This window comes from Mobula birostris, chromosome 26, assembly GCF_030028105.1.
Source record: "Mobula birostris isolate sMobBir1 chromosome 26, sMobBir1.hap1, whole genome shotgun sequence".
NCBI lineage: Eukaryota > Metazoa > Chordata > Chondrichthyes > Myliobatiformes > Myliobatidae > Mobula > Mobula birostris.
Genome location: NC_092395.1, coordinates 51,960,184 through 51,983,217, shown reverse-complemented (window position 1 = coordinate 51,983,217; position 23,034 = coordinate 51,960,184). Strand labels below are relative to the sequence as shown.

At 42.4% G+C, this 23,034-nt stretch overlaps 1 protein-coding gene across 1 annotated transcript in view; it reads right to left on the bottom strand.

The window, feature by feature from the left end:
• Window positions 1–1,382: 1,382 nt before the first annotated feature.
• Window positions 1,383–23,034, bottom strand: part of LOC140188141 (calcium and integrin-binding family member 3-like) — a 39,201-nt gene continuing 17,549 nt past the window's right edge. Inside the window, exons 4-6 of the mRNA XM_072244119.1 lie at window positions 5,392–5,539; window positions 2,438–2,633; window positions 1,383–1,489 (exon numbers count right to left, since the gene is read on the bottom strand). Coding sequence (XP_072100220.1) covers window positions 1,468–1,489; window positions 2,438–2,633; window positions 5,392–5,539 — 366 coding nt within the window. The 3' untranslated portion in view covers window positions 1,383–1,467. The remainder of the gene's footprint in view (window positions 1,490–2,437; window positions 2,634–5,391; window positions 5,540–23,034) is intronic.

The following is a 23,034-nucleotide window of genomic DNA, read 5'->3' as shown; positions in this document are numbered from 1 at the left end:
TGGTGCTACCTGGCCTGCTGAATTCCCCCAGCATTTTGTGTGTGTTTTGCTTGGATTTCCAGCATCTGTCGGAGTTTCTTTTGCCAGTATAGACTGAGATGAGAATTGTAATGACAAAATATTGTGAACTATAACAAACAAAATAAAGGATCAGAACCCATTACAAATGTATCAGTCTGTATCATGTACATAATCATTGGAGCTCATTGTTGCATAATCAATCCAGTTTGCTTCATTTTGTTTACTCACAGACTTGAACCAGTTTTGCTTTGAAGAACCCATCCAAGGGAAAAGTACTTACTCAATGGCCAGGGGGAGAAAAATGTAGAACTTTCTCCAAGGACACATGGTAACTAACTAACCGAAAGTTATCTGCACATTCTCCCTGAGACCATTGTCTGTGCGAGGAATCTCCAACATCAGTATTCATCCTTCCAAATGGGTTCTGTGCTTGTTCTTCTACTATGATTGTCATCTGTTTATATCTTCCTTCTTTCCCCTTCTTCCATCCCGTGCACTCTCTAGAAAATGACTCCCCATTCTTCTTCCTGCACTCCCTCTGGAGTGTTCCCCATACAAATCCCATTGGCTAATTCAACTAGCCTAACTCAACAATCGACTGAATTTTTATTTTAAACAGCAAAATTGAACTACTCACAACACGCTGGAGGAACTCAGCAGGTCGGGCAGCATCCGTGGAAACGATCAGTCAACGTTTTGGGCTGGAACCCTTCATCAAGACTGAAGGGTTCCAGCCCGAAACGTTGACTGATCGTTTCCACAGATGCTGCCCGACCTGCTGAGTTCCTCCAGCGTGTTGTGAGTGTTGCTTTGACCCCAGCATCTGCAGAGTATTTTTTGTTTAAGGTTGAACTACTCGATTGTATAATGTAATTAAAGGATACATATTGCATTTTGAGAAAGTCTGCAGAAAATAAAATACCCCACAGCATAATCATGTTAATAAAATAAAGCATGGTCATAAAGCAGGGTGTTACATGAGGAAAACGTTATCATCCAGCTGCTACATTTTGGAGGCACTGATCATGAATGAGGAGGAGATTGGCAGCTCACAACACATAGGAATGTTGGAAAGAAACAGTTCAATAGAATCTGCAGAATTCCTGTTGTTTGCGTTTTTAAATTCAATAGAATCTTGTCTGATTAATTAGGCATTGTGTAGGCATGGAGTCAATGGTGCATATGGTATGATGGGCCAAAGGACCTGTTTCAATGCTGTGAGATTAGAACACAAGCGAGAACGTAACTTGGAGATTAATAACACATGAGGAAACAGAGCTGATACAAATGATACTACAGAGAAACAGGTTTGGAGAATCGAACTTTATTGACTCTATATGACAGGGAAAATGCTGGGACACAGGAAGCAGGTCAGGTCTCTACTCAGGAATATTTCACTCTCTTAACGATTTGAGGTTCTGTGTCAAATGTAGTGGCAGGCAGTAATCAGATTCGGATGTGGAAAGTGCTGCAAAAAAAATCTTCCAATCAATGTGACAGTGCAGGTACAGAATCATTAACACTCAGATCTGTAAACAGCAACGGCAGTATAAAGACACTGACCAACAGCTGGAGCCATATAAACAAACAGCAGTGTACTGCCCTAATCAATAGTAGGAATATCCACAGGGATGGCAGTATAACAGTACTGATTAACACTCAGAATGTTGTACAGGGATTGTAGTACCTGATCAACACTCAGAGGCACAAATAGGGTTAGTAGTGTTACTATACCAATGAACAGTTGGAGCCATGTAAAGGGATGGATGCATAACTACACTGATCAAAAATTGGAGCTATGTACAGGTTCGGCTTTGTAACTTCACTGTTGAACATTCAGCGTGTGCAGGGCCAATAGTGTAACTATCCTGATCAACAAATGGAACTGTGCACTGGGGCAGTGGTGTAACTATACTGATCAGAGCTATGCAGAGTGACAGCAGTTTACCTGCACTTACAGGGACAGCTGTCTATCTGCCCTGATTAACAGTCAGAGTTGTGCTCAGGGATAACACTGCAAATGTTCACTAAGATAACCAGCAAGCTGACCAGAACCTTCATGAAACTTTGAGGCAGGTGTTCTCTGAAGGACTTCACCATACCACCACACCACCATTACAAAGTCAATCCTAACATAGCTGACCAGTCTCCCCAAATGCATTCTGAAGTCCCAGTTCCTGGTGTCAGCAGAATGGCCTAATTCCCTCCTACTCTCAGGATATTCCCTGCTCTCTGCTGGTCCCTCACATGAGTAGGTGTGAAGACTAGTGAGCATGGATGGCACCTGAGGAAGATAGAAGCATCATGGTGAACAAATGTTGTCTATCCCAACCCCAGAAAAAGCCCAACCCCAGAAAAGCCAGGGGAAGCATAATTTATGGCGCCAAGCAGCTGTGAATGGAGCTAGGAACCTTACCTGAGGAAATCGGGCGAGCGGACAAGCATATGCTGAAAATCCTCCAGTGATAATTTGCCGTCATTGTCCAGATCTGCTTCCCCCAGTACTTTATCACAAACCAGCTGCACCTCCTCTGGTAACAGCTCATTTCGCGTCAATTTAATCAAAGTCTTCTCCAAGTCCGACTTACAGATAAAATTGTCATTGTTAAAATCTGTTTGAAAGAAATACAACTTCGTAGCTTCATTTAATTCATGAAAACAGTGTCCAAAGAATCAACACCAACTGAGTAGCAGATGTATCTGTCTGAGCTATCACACTGTGCCTGAAAGTCCCTCCTCCTCCAAAGACCTTTTCCCCAACTCATTGCGGAGCCTCTACTCCACCCAATAGTGAGACACAACCTGGAAGTGAGTCAGAGGGTCATAGAGCATGGAAACAGGTCCTTTGGCCCAACTCATCCATGTGACGAGGATACCTATCCAAGTTAGTCCCATTGCCCATATTTGATCCATGTTCCTTTTAACCTTTCCTGTTCATGTACCTGCCCAAGTACTTTTTAAATGTTGTTCATGTAGCTGCCTCATCTACTTCCTCTGCCAGCTCATTCCATATTAGGACTGCCATTTGAGTGAAAAAGCTGCCCCTCAGATTCCTATTAAATCTCTCTCCTCTCACCTCAAATGTATTCCCCAACCCTGGGAAAAAGATAATGCACATTCATCCTATATATGCCCCATGATTTTATACACCTCTATACAATCACTCTTCATTCTCCTATGTTCCAACCTGCTCAACCTCTATCCCTAACTCAATCCCTTGAATTGTAGCAACATCCTTGTAAATCTCCTTGACATTCTTTCAATCTAGATCCCTCTATTCTACAAGATTCCTACCCTGGTCTATTTTCCTAAAATGCAACACCCTGCATTTATTCAAATTAAACTCAATTTGCCGTTTCTCAACCACTTATTAAATCTTTCTCCTCTCACCTCAAATGTATTCCCCAACCCTGGGAAAAAGATAATGCACATTCATCCTATATATGCCCCATGATTTAATAAGGCTGAGGGTAGCAGACACCAACAGAATCAACAAACTCATTCGTAAGGCCAGTGATGTTGTGGGGATGGAACTGGACTCTCTCACGGTGGTGTCTGAAAAGAGGATGCTGTCTAAGTTGCATACCATCTTGGTCAATGTCTCCCATCCTCTACATAATGTACTGGGTGGGTACAGGAGTACATTCAACCAGAGACTCATTCCTCCGAGATGCAACACAGAGCGTCATAGGAAGTCATTCCTGCCTGTGGCCATCAAACTTTACAACTCCTCCCTTGGAGGGTCAGACACCCTGAGCCGATAGGCTGGTCCTGGACTTATTTCATAATTTACTGGCATAATTTACATAGTACTATTTAACTATTTATTACTATTTTCTATTACTATTTATTATTTCTATGACTGTTACTATTTACTATTTACTAATAGTAATATTACTATTACTATTTATTATTTATGGTGCAACTGTAACGAAAACCAATTTCCCCTGGAATCAATAAAGTATGACTATGACTATGACTTATCCAGCTGATTAAGATCCCACAGTGATCCTGATAACCACTTTCACTGCCAGCAAACATCATCTATTTTTCACTAGCTATACCTTATATATTCTCATCCAAGCCATTGCTAGAGGTGACAAATAACAGTGTGCCTAGCACCGACTCCTGGAGAATGTCCAAAAAACAACACCTGGGGATCTCATTGAAACCTACCGAATGTTGAAAGGACTAGATAGGATGTATATGGAGAGGATATTTCCTATAGTAGGGGTATCCAGCCTCAAAATTTAGGGGTGACCTTTTACAACAGAGGTAAGGAGGGATTTTTTTTCACCAGGGAGTAGTGAATGTGTGGAACGCTCTGCCACAGACTGCAGTGGAGGCCAAGTCCATGGGTATATTTAAGGCAGAAGTTGATTGTTTCCTGATCAGTCAGGGCATCAAAGGATATGGTGAGAAGATAGGTGTCTGGGGTTGAGTGGGATCAGGGATCAGCCATGATGGAATGGTGGAGCAGACTCGATGGGCTGAATGACCTAATTCTACTCCTATGTCTTATGGTCTTAAACAAACTTCCACCATCACCCTTTACTTCCTGCCATCAAGCCAGTCAGCCAGCTCTCCCTGGATCTCACTCAAACTAACTTTCATGGCAGCCTTCCATGGGAAATTTTATCAAAGGTCTACTGAAATTTACATCTACCACCTTGTCCTCATTGACCTTCTTGATTACTTCTTCAAAAACCTTGATCAGATTTGTGAGACATGTTCTTCCGCCTCCCACTTTGGTATTCTCTTTGTAGTTATTCTTTTTCCCTGAATATACATGTAAAATCTCTTTGGATTCTCCTCTTTTCTGCTCATTTCTGCTCTCCTGATTTCCTGCATGGGTACATAATTTCATATTTTAAAGCTAGTTGAACCATGATCACTGGTCCCAAAATGATCTCTCACTGACATCTCAGTCACTTGACCTGCCCCAGTTCTCAAGGATAGGTCAAGCATTTCTCACTCCCTGGAGGGGCTAACAGTATATAAGAAGAAACTATCCTGAACACATTTAATAAATTCTACCCTATCAGAGCACAATGGCAGTCCCACTCTGAGTTAGGAAAGTTTAATCCCTTTCTATGACACCTTACTACTTATTTTATTTTTAGTTTTTCACTACTTATTTAATTTAACTATTTAATATATATACAGTTTGTTTCTCTATTGTTATGTATTGCATGGTACTAATTATGTATTGCAAAGACAACAAATTTCACAACATATGCCGGTGACATTAAACCTGATTCTCATTGTGACAATTCTGTTATTGTATTATTCTCAGGGAGATCCTGTGATCTCTCTGCACATTGTTCCTGGCTGATGGTTCCCTCTGGTCATTGGTCTGGTTATACTCACCATAAATTTTAAATGCATAACATGCCTTCAGATCACGTGGGGCCATTTCACTCAACACAGAGAACATGTCCAGGAAGTCGTCCAAAGTCATGTTGCCCGTGTTGTCCTGGGAGAACACCTCTGCAATCCTCTGCCGGAAGGGATTATCCTGTAGTAAGAGACAATGGCAGAGTCACAATGGTTGCAAACTTCCACTGTCAGGTGGGATGAGAACTGAGCGTTAAGACGACTACACCAGGGAAACAGAATCAAGAACCCTGTGTCAGAATTCTTATTACTTTGGTTGTGATTTAGTTGGTGTGAGGTCAGACAGGTTCAGATTATGTTGTGTTCATTATTTGTAGAGGTATGGGGTTTGGATTCGGACTTACAATGGTTTGCTTTGGATTTCAAGGATCTCTGGTGTGTTAGGTGAGTTGGGATAGGGTGTTTTATTTGAATTACATTTTGGGGACTGAGACTGCTTTGAGAGATGGGGTTGATCAGGGTTTAGGATTTAACTGACCACCAAAGTGGATTCCATAGGACGTTAGGCAGCTCTGCTGAAATTTTGTTACTCGGAAGTTAATTTGAAGAGCATAAAATACTGGAAACACTGAGCAGGCCAGGCAGCATCTGTGGAGAGAGTAACAGAGGGAAGACCTAGGGCATCATGGAACTAGCTTAAGTTTGATGAGATTGACTTACAGAAGGAACAACAGCTAGAGAGAAAACAGCCACCTTGAGAAAAGCAGCGAGGTGCAAGTTCAGGCTTCAGTGACGAGGGTTACTGGTAAGATCTTCTTCTCTCTCTTGGTAGGAGGGTATTCTTCTCCTGGAGGATGTGGAAGGTAGGAGTCATCCCCAGTGTCCCCTGCGACCACACCTGCAGGAAGTGTGCCCAGATGTAGCTCCTGACAGACTGCATGGAGTACCTGGAGATGCAGTTGCACTCAGATGGAAGATCCACAATCTAGAAAGTGTGGTGAACAATACATTTTGTGAGTGTGCTACCAGGTACAGACAGAGAGAAGAAGGGGCAGTGCAAGCAGGTAGTACAGGGATCCTCTGTGGACATACTCCTCTTAGACAAGTGTACTGTGTAGGATACTGTTCAGGAGATGGGCTCTTGGGAAGCAGCGTTATCCTATTTTGTGGCACCATGCATGGCTCTGCTGTACAGCAGGGGAGGGCAGATTCTAGGTGGGCAGTGGTGCTGGAGCTTTGTTATTGTGGGGAAAAGACAGGGTATCCATGTCCAATGTCTCAGAGTGACTACAGAACATTCTGAGGGGGGAGGGAGAAGAGGCAGAGGTTGTCGTGCATGTTGGTCCCAATGACATATGTAGAAAGAGGGATGAGGTCCTGCAGAAAGAATTCATGGAGCAGGACAGAAAGTTAAAAAGCAGGACCCCTTGGGTGGTCTCACGATTACTCCTTGTGCAACATGCCAGTAAGGGTAAGAATAGGAAGACAGGACAGATGAATGCCCAGCTGAAGAGCTGGTGCAGGAGGGGAAACTTTAGGTACCATTAGGATACCTAAAGTTAAGTAATGATACTTAAAGGTACTTAAATGATACTTAGAGTGTTGACGGTGGATATGCAATGGCAAGCACTTAAAGATCGCAAGGATGAGCTACAACAATTGTTCATCCCGGTTTGGCGTTAGGGAACTGGAGCAGGAGCTGGATGACCTGTGGATCATTCGGGAGAATGAGGAGATTATAGATAGTAGCTACAGGGAGGTAGTTACGCCAAAGGAGCAGAGCACAGGAAATTGTGTCACTGTCAGGCGAGGGAAGAGGAAAGGGCAGGCAGAGCAGGGTTCCCCTGTGGCCATTCTCCTCAACAACAAGTATACCGCATTAGATACTGTTGGGGGGGGATGACTTACCTGGGACAAGCTGCAGTAGCCAGATCTCTGGCACTGAGTCTGGCTCTGCAGTGCAGAAGGGAGGGTGGAAAAAGAGGAGAGCGGTAGTGATAGGGGACTCGATAGTTAGAGGTGCAGATAGGAGGTTCTGTGGTCGTGACAGAGAATCCAGGATGATTTGTTGCCTCCCAGGTGCCAGGGTCAAGGATGTCTCTGATCGATTGCATGACATTCTGGGAGGGTGATCAGCCAGATGTCATGGTGCACATCGGTACCAATGACATAGCAAGGAAGAGTGAGGAGTTCCTGGAGAGTGAGAATAGAGAGCTTGGTAGGAAGTTGAAAAGCAGGACCTCGAGGGTGGTACTCTCAGGATTGCTACCTGTGCTAGGTGCCAGTGAGGGTAAGAATAGGATGCCCTGGAGGATGAACAAGTGGCTGAGGAACTGGTGTAGGGGGCAGCGTTTCAGATTTCAGGATCATTGGGACCTCTTCTGGGGCAGGTGGGACCTGTACAAGAGAGACGGGTTACACTTGAACTACAGGGGGACCAATATCCTTTCAGGGAGGTTTGTTAGTGCTGTTGGGGAGGCTTTAAACTAGATTTGCAGGGCGGATGGGAACCAGAGTGCCAGAGCTGACAGTGTGGCTGGGGTGAAAATAAATGATGTTAATAGTTTATGTTTCAAAGCCGCAAATAGAAAGGTTGTGAGTGGTGGTAAAAATCTTCTGAGGTGTATATATTTCAATGCTAGGAGTATTGCGGGGAAGGCGGACGAGTTGAGGGTGTGGATTGACATGTGGAATTATGACGTTATAGCAATCAGTGAAACTTGGCTACAGGAGGAGCAGGACTGGCAGCTTAATATTCCAGGGTTCCGATGTTTCAGATGTGATCGAGGCAGAGGAATGAAAGGTGGGGGAGTAGCTTTGCTTGTTAGGGAAAATGTTACAGCAGTGCTCAGACAGTACAGATTAGAGGGCTTGTCTACTGAGTCCTTATGGGTGGAGCTGAGAAACAGGAAAGGTATGGCCACATTAGTGGGGTTGTATTATAGACCACCCAATAGTCAGCGAGAATTGGAGGAGCAAATCTGCAGAGAGATAGCAGGCAACTGCAGGAAACATAAAGTTGTGGTGGTAGGGGATTTTAATTTTCCATATATTGATTGAGACTCCCACACTGTTAGGGGTCTAGATGGTTTAGAGTTTGTAAAATGTGTTCAGGAAAGTTTTCTAAATCAATATATAGAGGGACCAACTAGAGAGGATGCAATATTGGATCTCCTGTTAGGAAACGAGTTAGGACAAATGGCAGAAGTGTGTGTAGGGGAGCACTTTGGTTCCAGTGATCATAACACCATTAGTTTCAACTTGATCATGGACAAGGATAGATCTGGTCCTACAGTTGAGGTTCTGAACTGGAAGAAGGCCAAATTTGAAGAAATGAGAAAGGATCTAAAAAGCGTGGATTGGGACAGGTTGTTCTCTGGCAAGGATGTGATCGGTAAGTGGGAAGCCTTCAAAGGAGAAATTTTGAGAGAGCAGAGCTTGTATGTTCCTGTCAGGATTAAAGGCAAAGTCAATAGGAATAAGGAACCTTGGTTCTCAAGGGACATTGCAACTCTGATAAAGAAGAAGAGAGAGTTGTATGATGTGTATAGGAAACAGAGATTAAATAAGGTGCTTGAGGAGTATAAAAAGTGCAAGAAAATACTTAAGAAAGAAATCAGGAGGGCTAAAATAAGACATGAGATTGCCTTGGCAGTCAAAGTGAAGGATAATCCAAAGAGCTTTTACAGGTATATTAAAAGTAAAAGGATTGTAAGGGATAAAATTGGTCCTCTTGAAGATCAGAGTGGTCGGCTATGTGCAGAACCAAAAGAAATGGGGGAGATCTTAAATGAATTTTTTGCGTCTGTATTTACTAAGGAAACTGGCATGAAGTCTATGGAATTAAGGGAAACAAGTAGTGAGATCATGGAAACTATACAGATTGAAAAGGAGGAGGTGCTTGCTAACTTGAGGCAAATTAAAGTGGATAAATCCCCAGGACCTGACAGGGTGTTCCCTCGGACCTTGAAGGAGACGAGTGTTGAAATTGCAGGGCCCCTGGCAGATATATTTAAAATGTCGCTGTCTTCAGGTGAGGTGCTGGAGGATTGGAGAATAGCTCATGTTGTTCCGTTGTTTAAAAAAAGGATGGAAAAGTAATCCGGGAAATTATAGGCTGGTAAGTTTGACGTCGGTAGTGGCTAAGTTATTGGAGGGAGTACTAAGAGACAGAAGCTACAAGCATTTGGATAGACAGGGACTTATTAGGGAGAGTCAACATGGCTTTGTGCGTGGTAGGTCATGCTTGACCAATCTATTAGAGTTTTTCAATGAGGTTACCAGGAAAGTGGATGAAGGGAAGGCAGTGGATGTTGTCTACATGGACTTCGGTAAGCCCTTTGACAAGGTCCCACATAGGAGGTTAGTTAGGAAAATTCAGTCGTTAGGTATACATGGAGAGGTGGTAAATTGGATTAGACATGGGCTCAATGGAAGAAGCCAAAGAGTGGTAGTAGAGAATTGCTTCTCCGAGTGGAGGCCTGTGACTAGTGGTATGCCACAGGGATCAGTGCTGGGTCCATTGTTATTTGTCATCTATATCAATGATCTGGATGATAATGTGGTAAATTGGATCAGCAAATTTGCTGATGATACAAAGATTGGAGGTGTAGTCGACAGTGAGGAATGTTTTCAGAGCCTGCAGAGGGACTTGGACCAGCTGGAAAAATGGGCTGAAAAATGGCAGGTAGAGTTTAATACAGACAAGTGTGAGGTATTGAACTTTGGAAGGACAAACCAAGGTAGAACATACAGGGTAAATGGTAAGTGCAATAGGACAGGAGTGCAGTAGAATAGAGGGATCTGGGAATACAGATACAAAATTCCCTAAAAGTGGCGTCACAGGTAGATAGGGTCGTAAAGAGAGCTTTTGGTACATTGGCCTTTATTAATCAAAGTATTGAGTATAAGAGCTGGAATGTTATGTTGAGGTTGTATAAGGCATTGGTGAGGCCGAATCTGGAGTATTGTGTTCAGTTTTGGTCACCAAATTACAGGAAGAATATTAATAAGGTTGAAAGAGTGCAGAGAAGGTTTACAAGGATGTTGCCAGGACTTGAGAAATTCAGTTATAGAGAAAGGTTGAATAGGTTAGGACTTTATACCCTGGAGCGTAGAAGAATGAGGGGAGATTTGATAGAGGTATATAAAATTATGATGGGTATAGATAGAGTGAATGCAAGCAGGCTTTTTCCACTGAGGCAAGGGGAGAAAAAAACCAGAGGACATGGATTAAGGGTGAGGGGGGAAAAGTTTAAAGGGAACATTAGGGGGGGCTTCTTCACACAGAGAGTGGTGGGAGTATGGAATGAGCTGCCAGACGAGGTGGTAAATGCGGGTTCTTTTTTAACATTTAAGAATAAATTGGACAGATACATGGATGGGAGGTGTCTGGAGTGATATGGTCTGTGTGCAGGTCAGTGGGACTAGGCAGAAAATAGTTCGGCACAGCCAAGAAGGGCCAAAAGGCCTGTTTCTGTGCTGTAGTTTTTCTATGGTTTCTATGGTTTTTCTAAGAATAAGCCAGGGAAGGTAGTGCACCTGTGGCTGACAAGAGAAATTAGAGATAGTATCAATTACAAAGAAGAAACATACAAATTAGCCAGAGAAAGCGGCACATCTGAGGACTGGGAGAAATTCAGAGTCCAGCAGAGGAGGACAAAGGGCTTAATTAGGAAAGGGAAAAAAGATTATGAGAGAAAGCTGGCAGGGAACATAAAAACTGACTGTAAAAGCTTTTATAGATATGTGAAAAGAAAAAGATTGGTTAAGACAAATGTAGGTCCCTTACAGTCAGAAACAGGTGGGGAACAAGGGCATGGCAGACCAATTGAATAACTACTTTGGTTCTGTCTTCACTAGGGAGGACATAAATAATCTTCCAGAAATAGTAGGGGACAGAGGGTCCAGTGAGATGGAGGAACTGAAGTAAATACATGTTAATAGGGAAGTGGTGTTAGGTAAATTGAAGGGATTAAAGGCAGATAGATCCCCAGGACCAGATGGTCTGCATCCCAGAGTGCTTAAGGAAGTAGCCCAAGAAAAAGTGGATGCATTAGTGATAAATTTTCAAAACTCTTTAGATTCTGGATTAGTTCCTGAGGATTGGAGGGTGGCTAATGTAACCCCGCTATTTAAAAAAGGAGGAAGAGAGAAACCGGGGAATTATAGATCGGTAAGCCTGACATGGGTGGTGGGGAAAATGCTGGAGTCAGTTATCAAAGATGTGATAACAGCACATTTGGAAAGCGGTGAAATCATCGGACGAAGTCAGCATGGATTTCTGAAAGGAAAATCATGTCTGACGAATCTCACAGAATTTTTTGAGGATGTAACTAGTAGAGTGGATAGGGGAGAACCCAGTGGATGTGGTATATTTGGACTTTCAAAAGGCTTTTGACAAAGTCCCACACAGGGAGATTAGTGTGCAAACTTAAAGCACACGGTATTGGGGGTATGGTATTGATGTGGATAGAGAATTGGTTGGCAGACAGGAAGCAAAGAGTGGGAATAAACAGGACCTTTTCAGAATGGCAGGCACTGACTAGTGGGGTACCGCAAGGTTCAGTGCTGGGACTCCAGTTGTTTACAATATATATTAATGACTTAGATGAGGGAATTAAATGCAGCATCTCCAAGTTTGCAGATGACACGAAGCTGGGCGGAAGTGTTAGCTGTGAGAAGGACACCAAGAGGATGCAGGGTGACTTGGATAGGTTAGGAGGTTAGGTGAGTGGGCAAATTCATAGCAGTTGCAATTTAATGTGGATAAATGTGAGGTTATCCACTTTGGTGACAAGAACAGGAAAACAGATTATTATCTGAATGGTGGTCGATTAGGAAAAGGGGAGGTGCAATGAGACCTGGGTGTCATTGTACACCAGTCATTGAAAGTAGGCATGCAGGTACAGCAGACGGTGAAAAAGGCGAATGGTATGCTGGCATTTATAGCGAGAGGATTCAAGTACAGGAGCAGGGAGGTACTACTGCAATTGTACAAGGCCTTGGTGAGACCACACCTGGAGTATTGTGTGCAGTTTTGGTCCCCTAATCTGAGGAAAGACATTCTTGCCATAGAGGGAGTACAAAGAAGGTTCACCAGATTGATTCCTGGGATGGCAGGACTTTCATATGATGAAAGACTGGATCGACTAGGCTTGTACTCTCTGGAATTTAGAAGATTGAGGGGGGATCTGATTAAAATGTATAAAATTCTAAAGGGGTTGGACAGGCTAGATGCAGGAAGATTGTTTCCGATGTTGGGGAAGTCCAAAATGGGGGGGTCACAGTTTGAGGATAAAGGGGAAGCCTTTTAGGACCGAGATGAGGAAAAACTTCTTCACATAGAGAGTGGTGAATCTGTGGAATTCTCTGCCACAGGAAACAGTTGAGACCAGTTCATTGGCTATATTTAAGAGGGAGTTAGATATGGCCCTTGTGGCTGAAGGGATCAGGGGGTATGGAGAGAAGGCAGGTACAGGGTTCTGAGTTGGATGATCAGCCATGATTGTACTGAATGGCGGTGCAGGCTCGAAGGGCCAAATGGCCTATTCCTGCACCTATTTTCTATGTTTCTATGATCAATTTTGGGAAGGTGGGATCTGTACAAGGACAGGTTGCTCCTAAGCTGATGGAGGGCAGGGAGAACAGGAGCCTTACAAGGAGGTTTGCTTACACTGTTCACAAAGGTTTGAACAAAATTGGCAGGTCTAGAGCCATTAAATGTTCTTCATATGAGAAGGCATTCAAACCTGGAATCATTTTCATGAGCCTCATTTGACCCCTCTCCAGTTTCAGCACATCGTCCACACTAGATGGATAATTTTGAAAATGCCAGTTTTGTGTAAAAACAATAGGCATCCACACCAGGTGTTTTTGAAAATACCTCCGTCCCATTAAAACGGATATTTGGGCGAATCTTCTCCTACTGGGCATGCGCAAGACACACAGAAAACAAGTGAAGAGGAAACGGTATACTTGGTGCGCGTTTGTCCAGTTACAGACTAGAAAGGCTTAAAAGGAAATTGCCAAATGAAAGACTTGGTGCGCGTTTGTCCAGAAACATTTCCTACAGCCATAGCCTCTTCACCAATGAAAGGGACGACAGCTACAACTAAATGCAATAAGGCTTGTTACTGGGCAAAAGTGAAATTTGCTGTTACCTCATTTGTTTGCCTTTACTTTTGCCATGTCTTTGTGTATGATTTTGCTGTATTTAACATGTGCAATAAAACGAGTTACTGGGCAAAAGTGACAATTGTATCTATTGAATGTTTACACAAGCAATACATTAATAAAGCACCTTGTTAAATGTATAAAACGTGTCTGCATCAGTGTTATCTTGTATTTCCATACACTGTTACATTAGGCTGTTACACATCTACTGTCAGATATTGTTGTGGTGTTGGAGGTTGCATTCAAGAAAACAATGAAATGCCGCGCTGCCACCATCATTTGTTCCAGCACGTCATGACAGCGTTTTTAAAATTAGCCAGTTACCCCGTACACACTACAATGGCCAACCAGCATTTTCAGATTTAAACACTCTGGAGAGTGTTTTAGAAAAGCTCCGTTTTCGGGGAAGGAAAACGCTGTTTCAGTGTAGACGGAGGTCAAAACGAAGAGAAAAAGCTTCGGTTATGGATTTATCTGGTCTACTGTAAGATAAGGGACTCAAAACTGCTCACAATACTCTAAGTAAAGTCTGAACATCACATCCTTGTTTTTTATATTCTAGTCCTCTTGAAATGAATGCTAACATTGCATTTGCCTTCCTCACCACTGATTCAACCTGCAACTTAACCTTTAGAGAATCCTGCACAAGAACTCCCAAGTCCCTTTGCAGCTCAGTTTTTTGCATTTTCTCTCCATTTAGAAAATAGTCAACTCTTTCATTTCTTCTACTAAAGTACATGAGAGAGGAGCTTGCCCAGATGGATTGGAGCAGGATACTGGTGGGGTTAACGGCAGATCAGAGGTGGCTGAAGATTCTGTGAATAGTTCACAAGGCGCAGGATAGATATGTCCAAAAGAAGAAGGCCTTCTCAAATGGCAGGGCTAGGCAACCAAGGAAAGGGCTGTGATGGGGTCCTGAATTACCCCTATAAACTGTGCTTAATTACCCCTATGAACTGTGCTTTTGAAAAGAGAGAGACAGAGAGTTATTTAACACAAAACCTTGTTTAAAAGAGAGAGAGAGATGAAGACTGCTCACGGGTTGTTTATACTTTCTCCAAGGACATTGCCTGCTTGTACATTCTTACATAGACAGAGAAGGGAGGAGCTGTTTGAATGACAGTTGGTACTCAGTACAGTGAAATAAATAGAAGGTCAGATGAAAGAACTGAGAGACATGATTTTGGATACTGAATGAGCTTTGTGGTGCCCACAGAAAAGGTGGGTTTTGGAGGATCGGTCAGGCAGATCGATCAGTGGTTCTTGCAGTGTGGAGAAGGTGTGACCAGTGGGGAGTTATTTGTGCACCCAACCCTCACCTGGGTTGATAGCTCCACCACAGAAGAATGGTCCCCTTTGTTATGTTCACATTTGGTGACTTTTAAAGGATTTCGGAGGACAATGGGAAGATCGATGACATCAGCTCACCTGAAGACTCAAATCTCTCTCTCTCTCTCTCTCCATCACTACTCAACTCAATACCACGAACTGAACTGAACTTTACTCATCATCGTAAGACTGTATCTATTTACCTCTAGACTTGAAGAAGCTTGTTTTTCATATATATTCCACATATATTCATATATAATCACTGCTAACCTGTTTGATTTATCTGCATTTATATTACTGTATTGTGTAGTTACTGATAAATATTATTACTTAATAGCAATACCAGACTCCAAAGTGTTTTCCATCTCTGCTGGTTCTTTAACCCGTCACGGGGTACGTGACAAAATTGGGGGCTCATCTGGCATATGAACAAATTGTGTGGGAGGCTTGTTTGAATTGATTGGGGAAAATCCTTTTTGATTTGCTTGTGTGGAAAAACAGCAGAAATGGATGTTGCAGAATTTCTGGGATCACGAAACCCCGTGCCCTTGACGAAAGCTAGAAAGTATGAGTTGCGGGACATTGTTAAGGAATTAAAGTTTACAATGGTAAAGAAGGGTATGACTAAGGTAGAAATTCAAAGAAAAATAGTTGAATATTATGTTTCGACGAAACAATTTATTGAGGATGTATTGAAAATGTTCGCTGACGGTAAACTTACTGAGGCCGAGATTCAGCGAGGTGGAGCAATGCAGGCTGGAGGCTGAGGATAGGAAAAGACAGCATGAGTTGCAACTGAAACGTCTCAAGGCTGAAGAGGCAGAAAAACAGAGACAGTTTGGAAGGGAGATGTGGCAGCTGAGAAGTTTAGTGTCAGACCCTGATGATTTTCACAGTTCGAAAGGGCTTGATTTGTTTGATGAATTTAAAAGTTGTGTTCCCTATGATGTAAGGGCATACCTAGATAAAGAGGATGCCGCCACCCTGCGGGAGCCTGCTAAGAAAGCAAAGTTGTTTTAACCCACGAGGTTGAGTTTACTCCAGATGAGAGTTACCCAGAGAGTAGCTGGGAGGTTCGGGGTGACCTTGAATTTGAAACTGGGACAAGCAATGACAGCCCAGAAGAGGCAGCTGTCCCGATTGCCTGTGTTCAGGTTGTTGAAGTACCTGTGGATTTATAGGGTACTGAACCTTGTGTTGAAACTCAGTTAAGGTCTGAGGTGTCTGACTTGGATGGAAAGGAATGCAGTTCTTTTGTGTCAGATGGTTTTGGTTCAGTGAATAAGGGGTTAACCTTGGTACCAGTGGAAATTGAGTCAATTGTATTAGACAGTGCTTTAAAAGTTAGTGATGAGATAAAAATTGACGAGATAAAAGTTGCTGATGAGGTAAGTGTTACTGGAAATAATGGGAAAAGTGTTGTTCCTGGACTTTTGAATAAAGTACTGGGAAAGGTTGGATTGGTTGCATGACCTTTGACCCTGCTTGCAGGAAAAGCCCTGCTGAGGAAGCATGTCCCCCTCTGTTGAATTTTGTTTGGACATTTGAAGGTAACCACCTGGAAGCTTATGATGTTATTCATGGCGATGTTGTGGAGAAGAAGGATTGTTATGGGTTTGAGATGCCATTGTTGATTGATGTTATGGGCATAAGTCGAAGTGAAGGTCATAGAAATTTGATAAATGGATTGTTTGGCCTCTTCCACAATGTATACATGGTTCTTATAAGTCTGGTGATGGTGCTAAGTTTAGTAAACAATGTGGGGAGATTGACACCTCTCCGAGATAAGGGTGATTTAACAATTCAATGGATGAGCAAAGCTGTGCTAATGAGCCACACAGAAAGGCTGATGTTTATCCCACATGCGCAATTACTCGAAGCATGTTTAGGAAGTCTGCTGAGGCCCATGATAGCAAAACCAGAGGTTTAAATTATAATGATGTGTCACAGACTTCCCTACCTTCCATGTTACAACAGGATTTGGAGAGTAAGGTGTATGAGGAAGGTTTGTCCTTATGGAGGAAGGAATTTATAGAGGAACAGAAGCGAGATTCTGAAACGGTGGATTTAAGGGAGGTAGCTCTCACAGGAGAGGAGGTTCAGAGAGAGTCAGCAGGATACTACCTTAAAGATGGGGTGTTGATGAGGAAGTGGAGATCAGCCACTGTGCTTGCAAGTGAGGACTGGGTTATTGAACATCACGTGGTGGTTCTGAAAATTTTCAGGGCTGAAATTTTAAACATGGTTCACGGTATGCCTTTAGGTGGCCATTATGGAGTGAGGAAGACAGTGAACAGGATTATGAAGGAATTTTACTGGCCTAGTTTAAGAAAGAATGTTGTGAATTTTTGCAGAATTTGCCATACCTGCCAAGTTGAGGGGAAATCTAATCAGGATATTCAAGTAACACCACTTAAACTGGTACTTGCTTTTGGTGAACCTTTTTCTAGGGTCATAGTGGATTGTGTCGGCCCATTGACAAAGACTGCAGCTGGTCATCAGTATGTGTTAACAATTATGTGTGCTGTGTCTAGGTTCCCTGAAGCTGTGCCTCTTGGAAACATCAAGGCCAAGACTGTGGTAAAAACACTCAGTAAGTTTTTCACACTGGTAGGTCTACCCAAAGAAATTCTATTTGACCAGGGTAGTAACTTTACTTTGAGAACATTCCAGGGGATAGTTAGAGAATTGGAAGCTAAGCACATTGTGTCATCTACATATCACACAGAGTCCAAGGGAGCCTTGGAATGGTTCAACTCCACTCTTAAGACCATGAATAAAACATATTGTGTGAAAAATGGGAAAAACTGGGATGAGGGGGTTCCCCTACTCTTATTTACTGTTGGAGATTCGATTCAAAAATCATTGGAGGGTAGTCTGTTGGAACCTGTGATCAGTTACAGGCCAAAAGGACCTTTGACTCTACTCAGAGAACTATGGTCTGATTTGGAAACATGTGTCAGTTTGCTTAATTATGTTTTAAAATTCTGGAAAAGAATTAATAAGATTTGTGACCTTGCAAAAGGAAGTCTAAAGAATGTTCAAATTAAAATAAAACACTTGTTCAATAGGATGGCAACTGGGAGAATTGTTATGAAACCAAATGGAGTTGTAAAGGCTGTGGAATTTGATAATGGGGTGAAAAATAATGTTTACCCACTGAACTTAGTATCAATAAGATGTAAGAATTCCCTTGTTTTGAAAAATATTAATGATAAGATCCATCAGTTGGAACCTACACCACAAAAACTAATGAAAGAATTAATTAACAAGCAGAAAGATTTATTCCCTGACATTTCCCCTCATGGTGTATATGCTGAAGGGCATGACATCATTATAAATTCAGCCCAGCCCGTAAAACTGCATCTTTACAGAATGAACTTTGAGAAAAGTAAAATGGTTGAACAAGAAATTGGAAACAAGAAAGAACCAGGAAAGAGAATGGATGACTGTATTGATAGAGTGGGGAAGGCTAAATACCTTACAAAGATTGACTTGTTAAAAGGATACTGGGGTGTTTCTTTGACAGAGAGGGCTAAAGAGATATTAGCATTTGCGATACCATCTGGACTGTATGAATACAATGTTTTACCCTTCGGGATGAAAAATGCTCCAGGGACATTTCAAAGAATGATCAATTCCGTGATTAGAAGTTTGGAAAACATAAGGGCTTACATCGGTTATTTAGTGGTCTGGAATGACATGTGGGAAGAGCATATTGCAGCAGTAGAAAAACTGTTTGACAGACTTCCAAGATCAATCCTACTGTGAACCTCGCTAAAAGTGAGCCTGGCCATGCCACCGTTACATATCTGGGCTATGTGGTGGGCCAAGGCCAACTGGCTCCTGTAGATGTCAAGGTTCAAGCTATTGCTGAGGTTCCTGTTCCAACCGGCAAGAAAGCTTTGAGAAGGTTTTTAGGAATGGTTGGGTATTATCGTAAGTTTTGTAAGAACATTTTTGACATTGCTCTCCCCCTAACAAAACTCCTAAGGAAGAGTGAAAGGTTTGTATGAGTGGTCTTTGCCAGGAGGCATTTGAACGTCTGGAAACCATCCTGTGCTATCACCCTGTGCTCAAAGCACCTGATTTTTCAAAACCATTCTGAATAGCAACAGATGGTAGTGATGAAGCTGCTGGGGCAGTACTGTTACAGAAGGGAATGGATGACATTGAGCATCCAGTAGCTTATTTCTCAAAGAAATTTAATGTGAACCAGAAAAATTATTCAACTGTTGAAAAGGAATTGTTAGCACTTATTCTGGCCTTACAACATTTTGAAGTCTATATTTGTCCTGCCCAGAGACCACTTGTGGTTTACACAGATCATAATCTGTTGGTGTTTCTGACTAAGATGAAGGAGAAGAATAGAAGGTTTTTAAATTGGAGTCTGATATTGCAAGAATATGACTTAAAACTCAAACATGTGAAAGGTACTGACAATATTATAGCTTATTGTTTATGCAGAGGTTAAGCTGGAAATTCTACATGTTTTGCTCTGTCATCTGATGATTATATGTATTGTTTCAAACTCTGAAATTTCCAGTTAAACCAAAAAGTTCACCTTCAACAAATTTTTTTTTGAAGGAAAGGGGTGTGACAGGGTCCTGAATTACCCCTATAACCTGTGCTCGTTTACCCCTATGAACTGTGCTTTTGAAAAGAGAGAGAGAGAGAATTATTTAACACAAACAGCTTGATAAAAGAGAGGGAGAGACAAAGACTGCTCACGGGTTGTTTATAATTTCTCCGAGGACATTGCCCGCTTGTACATTCTTACACAGACAGAGAAGGGAGGAGCTGTTTGAATGACAGTTGGTACTCAGTACGGTGAGATAAATAGAAGGTCAGATAATACACCTGAGAGACATGACTTTGGACAGAGAATGAGCTTTGTGGTGCCCACAGAAAGGGTAGGTTTTGAAGGATCGATCAGGCAGATCAATCAGTGACTCTTGCAGTGTGAAGAAGGTGTGACCAGTGGGGAGTTATTTGTGCACCCAACCCTCACCTGGGTTGATAGCTCCACCACAGAAGAATGGTCCCCTTTGTTGTAGTCACAGTTGGTGACTTTTAAAGGATTTCGGAGGACAACGGGAAGATCCACGACGTCAGCTCACCTGAAGACTCAAATCTCTCTCTCTCTCCATCACTACTCAACTCAATACCATGAACTGAACTGGACTTTACTCATCATCGTAAGACTGTATCTATTTACCCCTAGACTTGAAGAAGCTTGGTTTTCATATATATTCCACACTTACTTATATATAATCACTGCTAACCTGTTTGATTTATCTGCATTTATATTACTGTATTGCGTAGTTACCATCTCTTCTGGTTCTTTATCCCATCACGGAGTACGTGACAGGGTGTATAAGGTTTCAAAAATGAGTGGGAAGTTTTTAAAATCCAACAAAGAGCAACTAAAAAGCTCTAAGAAGGGAAAAGATGAAATATGAGGGCAAACTAGCCGATAATATAAAGAAGATTACTAAAAGATTTTCAGTTATATAAAGAGTCAAAGGAAGGTGAGAGATGATATTGGACCACTGGAAAATGATGCTGGTGAGGTTGTAATGGAGAATAAAGAAATGGCAGATGAACTTAATGGGTACTTTGCATCAGTCTTCAGTGTGGAAGACACTAGCAGTGTGCCAGAGTCAGGGAGCAGGAGTGAGAGCTATTGCTGTTACAAAAGAAGAAGTGTTAGACAAACTCAAAGGTCTTAAGGTGGATAAGTCATCTTGACCAGATGGACTACATCCCAGAGTCCTAAGAGAGGTTGCTGAAGAGATAACAGAAGTATTGGTCATGATCTTTCAAGAATCACTTGATTCTGGCATGGTCCTGGAGGACTGGAAATTGCAAATATCACTCCACTCTTTAAGAAGGGAGGAAGACAAAAGTGAAGAAATTATAGGTCCGTCAGCCTAACCTCGGTGGTTGGGAAAGTGTTGAAGTCTATTATTAGGCTGTATTCCCTGGAGTTTCGGAGAATGAGGGGTGATGTCATTGAAACATTCCGAATGTTAAAAGGCCTGAACAGATTAGATATGGCAAAGTTATTTCCCATGGTAGGGGAGTCTAGGACAAGAGGGCACAACTTCAGGATTGAAGGACGTCCATTTAGAACAGAGATGCGGAGAAATTACTTTAGTCTGAGGGTGGCAAATCTGTGGAATTTGTTGCCATGAGCAGCTGCAGAGGCCAAGTCATTGGGGGCATTTAAAGAAGAGATAGATAGGTTCTTGATTAGCCAGGGCATCGAAGGGCATAGGGAGAAGGCAGGGGAGTGGGGATGACAGGAATAATTGAATCAGCCCATGATTGAATGGCAGAGTAGACTCGATGGGCTGAATGGCCTACTTCTGCTCCTATGCCTTCTGGTTTTATGGTCTTATTAAGGAGGTTTCTGGATACTTGGAAATTAATGATGAAATAAGTCAAAATCAGCATAGTTTCTGTAAAGAGAAATCTTGCCTGACAAATCTACTGGAATTCTTCGAGGAAGTAACAAGCAGGGTGGACAAAGCAGAGGCAGGTGATGTCATTTACTTAGATTTTCAAAAGGTATACGATAAGGTGCCATGCATAAGGCTGCTTAACAAGATAAAATTTTGGGGTATTACAGGAAATATACTGGCATGGATAGAGGAATGGCTGACATGCAGGTGGCAGCCAGTGGGAGTAAAGGGGGACCTTTTCTGGTTGACGCCAATGACTCATGGTGTTCCTCAGGGGTCAGTATTGGGACCACTACTTTTCATGTTGTTTGTCAATGTCTTAGATAGTGGAATTGATGGCTTTGTGGCAAAGTTTGTGTAAGATACGAAGATAGGTGGAGGGCTAGGTGGAGTGCTGAAGAAGCAAAGTGATTGCAGCAGGACTGGAATTGGAAGAACGGGCAAAAAATTGGCAGATGAAATACAGTGTTGGGAAATATATGATAATGCATTTTGGTTAAAGGAACAATAGTGCAGACTACCATCTAAATGGGGGGGGGAGATTCAAACATGAGAGGTTCAGGGGGACTTAGGAGTCCTCGTGCAAGACTTCCAGAAGGTCAATTCACAGGTTGTGTCTGTGGTAAAGAAGGTAAATGCAATGTTGGCATTTATTTCAAGAGGAATAGAATATAAAAACAAGGAGATATAAGACACTTGTCAGGCCATTCTTGGAGTACTGTCAACAGTTTTGGGCCTCTTATCTCAGAAAGGATGTATTGTCATTTGAGAGAGTCCAGAGGAGGTCCAGAAGGATGATTCCAGGAGTGAAGGGGTTAACATTTAAGGAGCATTTGGCAGCTTTGGGCATCTACTCACTGAAATTTAGAAGAACGCAGGGGAATCTCTTGAAACCTACCGAACGTTGGAAGGACCAGATAAGGTGGATGTGGAGAAGATGTTTCCTACGGTGAGGGCATCCAGAACTAGAGGGCACAGCCTCAAAATTGAGGGGCAACCTTTTAGAACAGAAGTAAGGAGGACTTTTCTTTCCGCCAAAGAACACTGTGTCTGTGGAATGCTTTGCCACAGACTGCAGTTGAGGCCAAGTCCGTGGGTATAGTTAAAGAGAAAGTTGATGGATTCCTGATTCGTCGGGGCATCAAGGGATATGGTGAGAGAGCAGGTATATGAGGTTGAATGGGATCCGGGATCAGCCATGATGAAATGGCAGAGCAGACTCAATGGGCTGAATGGCCGAATTCTGCTCCTATATATCTTATGGTCTTATGTGGTTTATAAATTAGAACTGGAGATAGAAATTTATGTCTAAAGGACAATGTTACAGTAGTCATGGGGTTTTCAATATGCAGGAAGATAAGGAATATCAGATTGGTGCCGGTTCTCAAGGGGGGAATTTCTAGAATGCCGATAAAGTGGCTTTTCTGAGCTTCTTGTGGTGAAAGCCATGAGAGGATCAGCTATTCTGGACTGGGTGTTGTGCAACCAACTGGAATTGATTTGAGAGCTTAGGGTGAAGAAACCAATAAGAGACAGTGATCATAATATGATAGAGTTCACTCTGCAATTTGAGGAGGAGAAGCTAAAGTGAGATGTAGCAGTATTACAGTGGAGTAAAATGAAATAAAGAAGCATGAGAAAGGACCTGGCCAAAATTGCCTTACATTGGAAGGGATGATGGCGAAGCAGCAATGTCTGAAGTTTA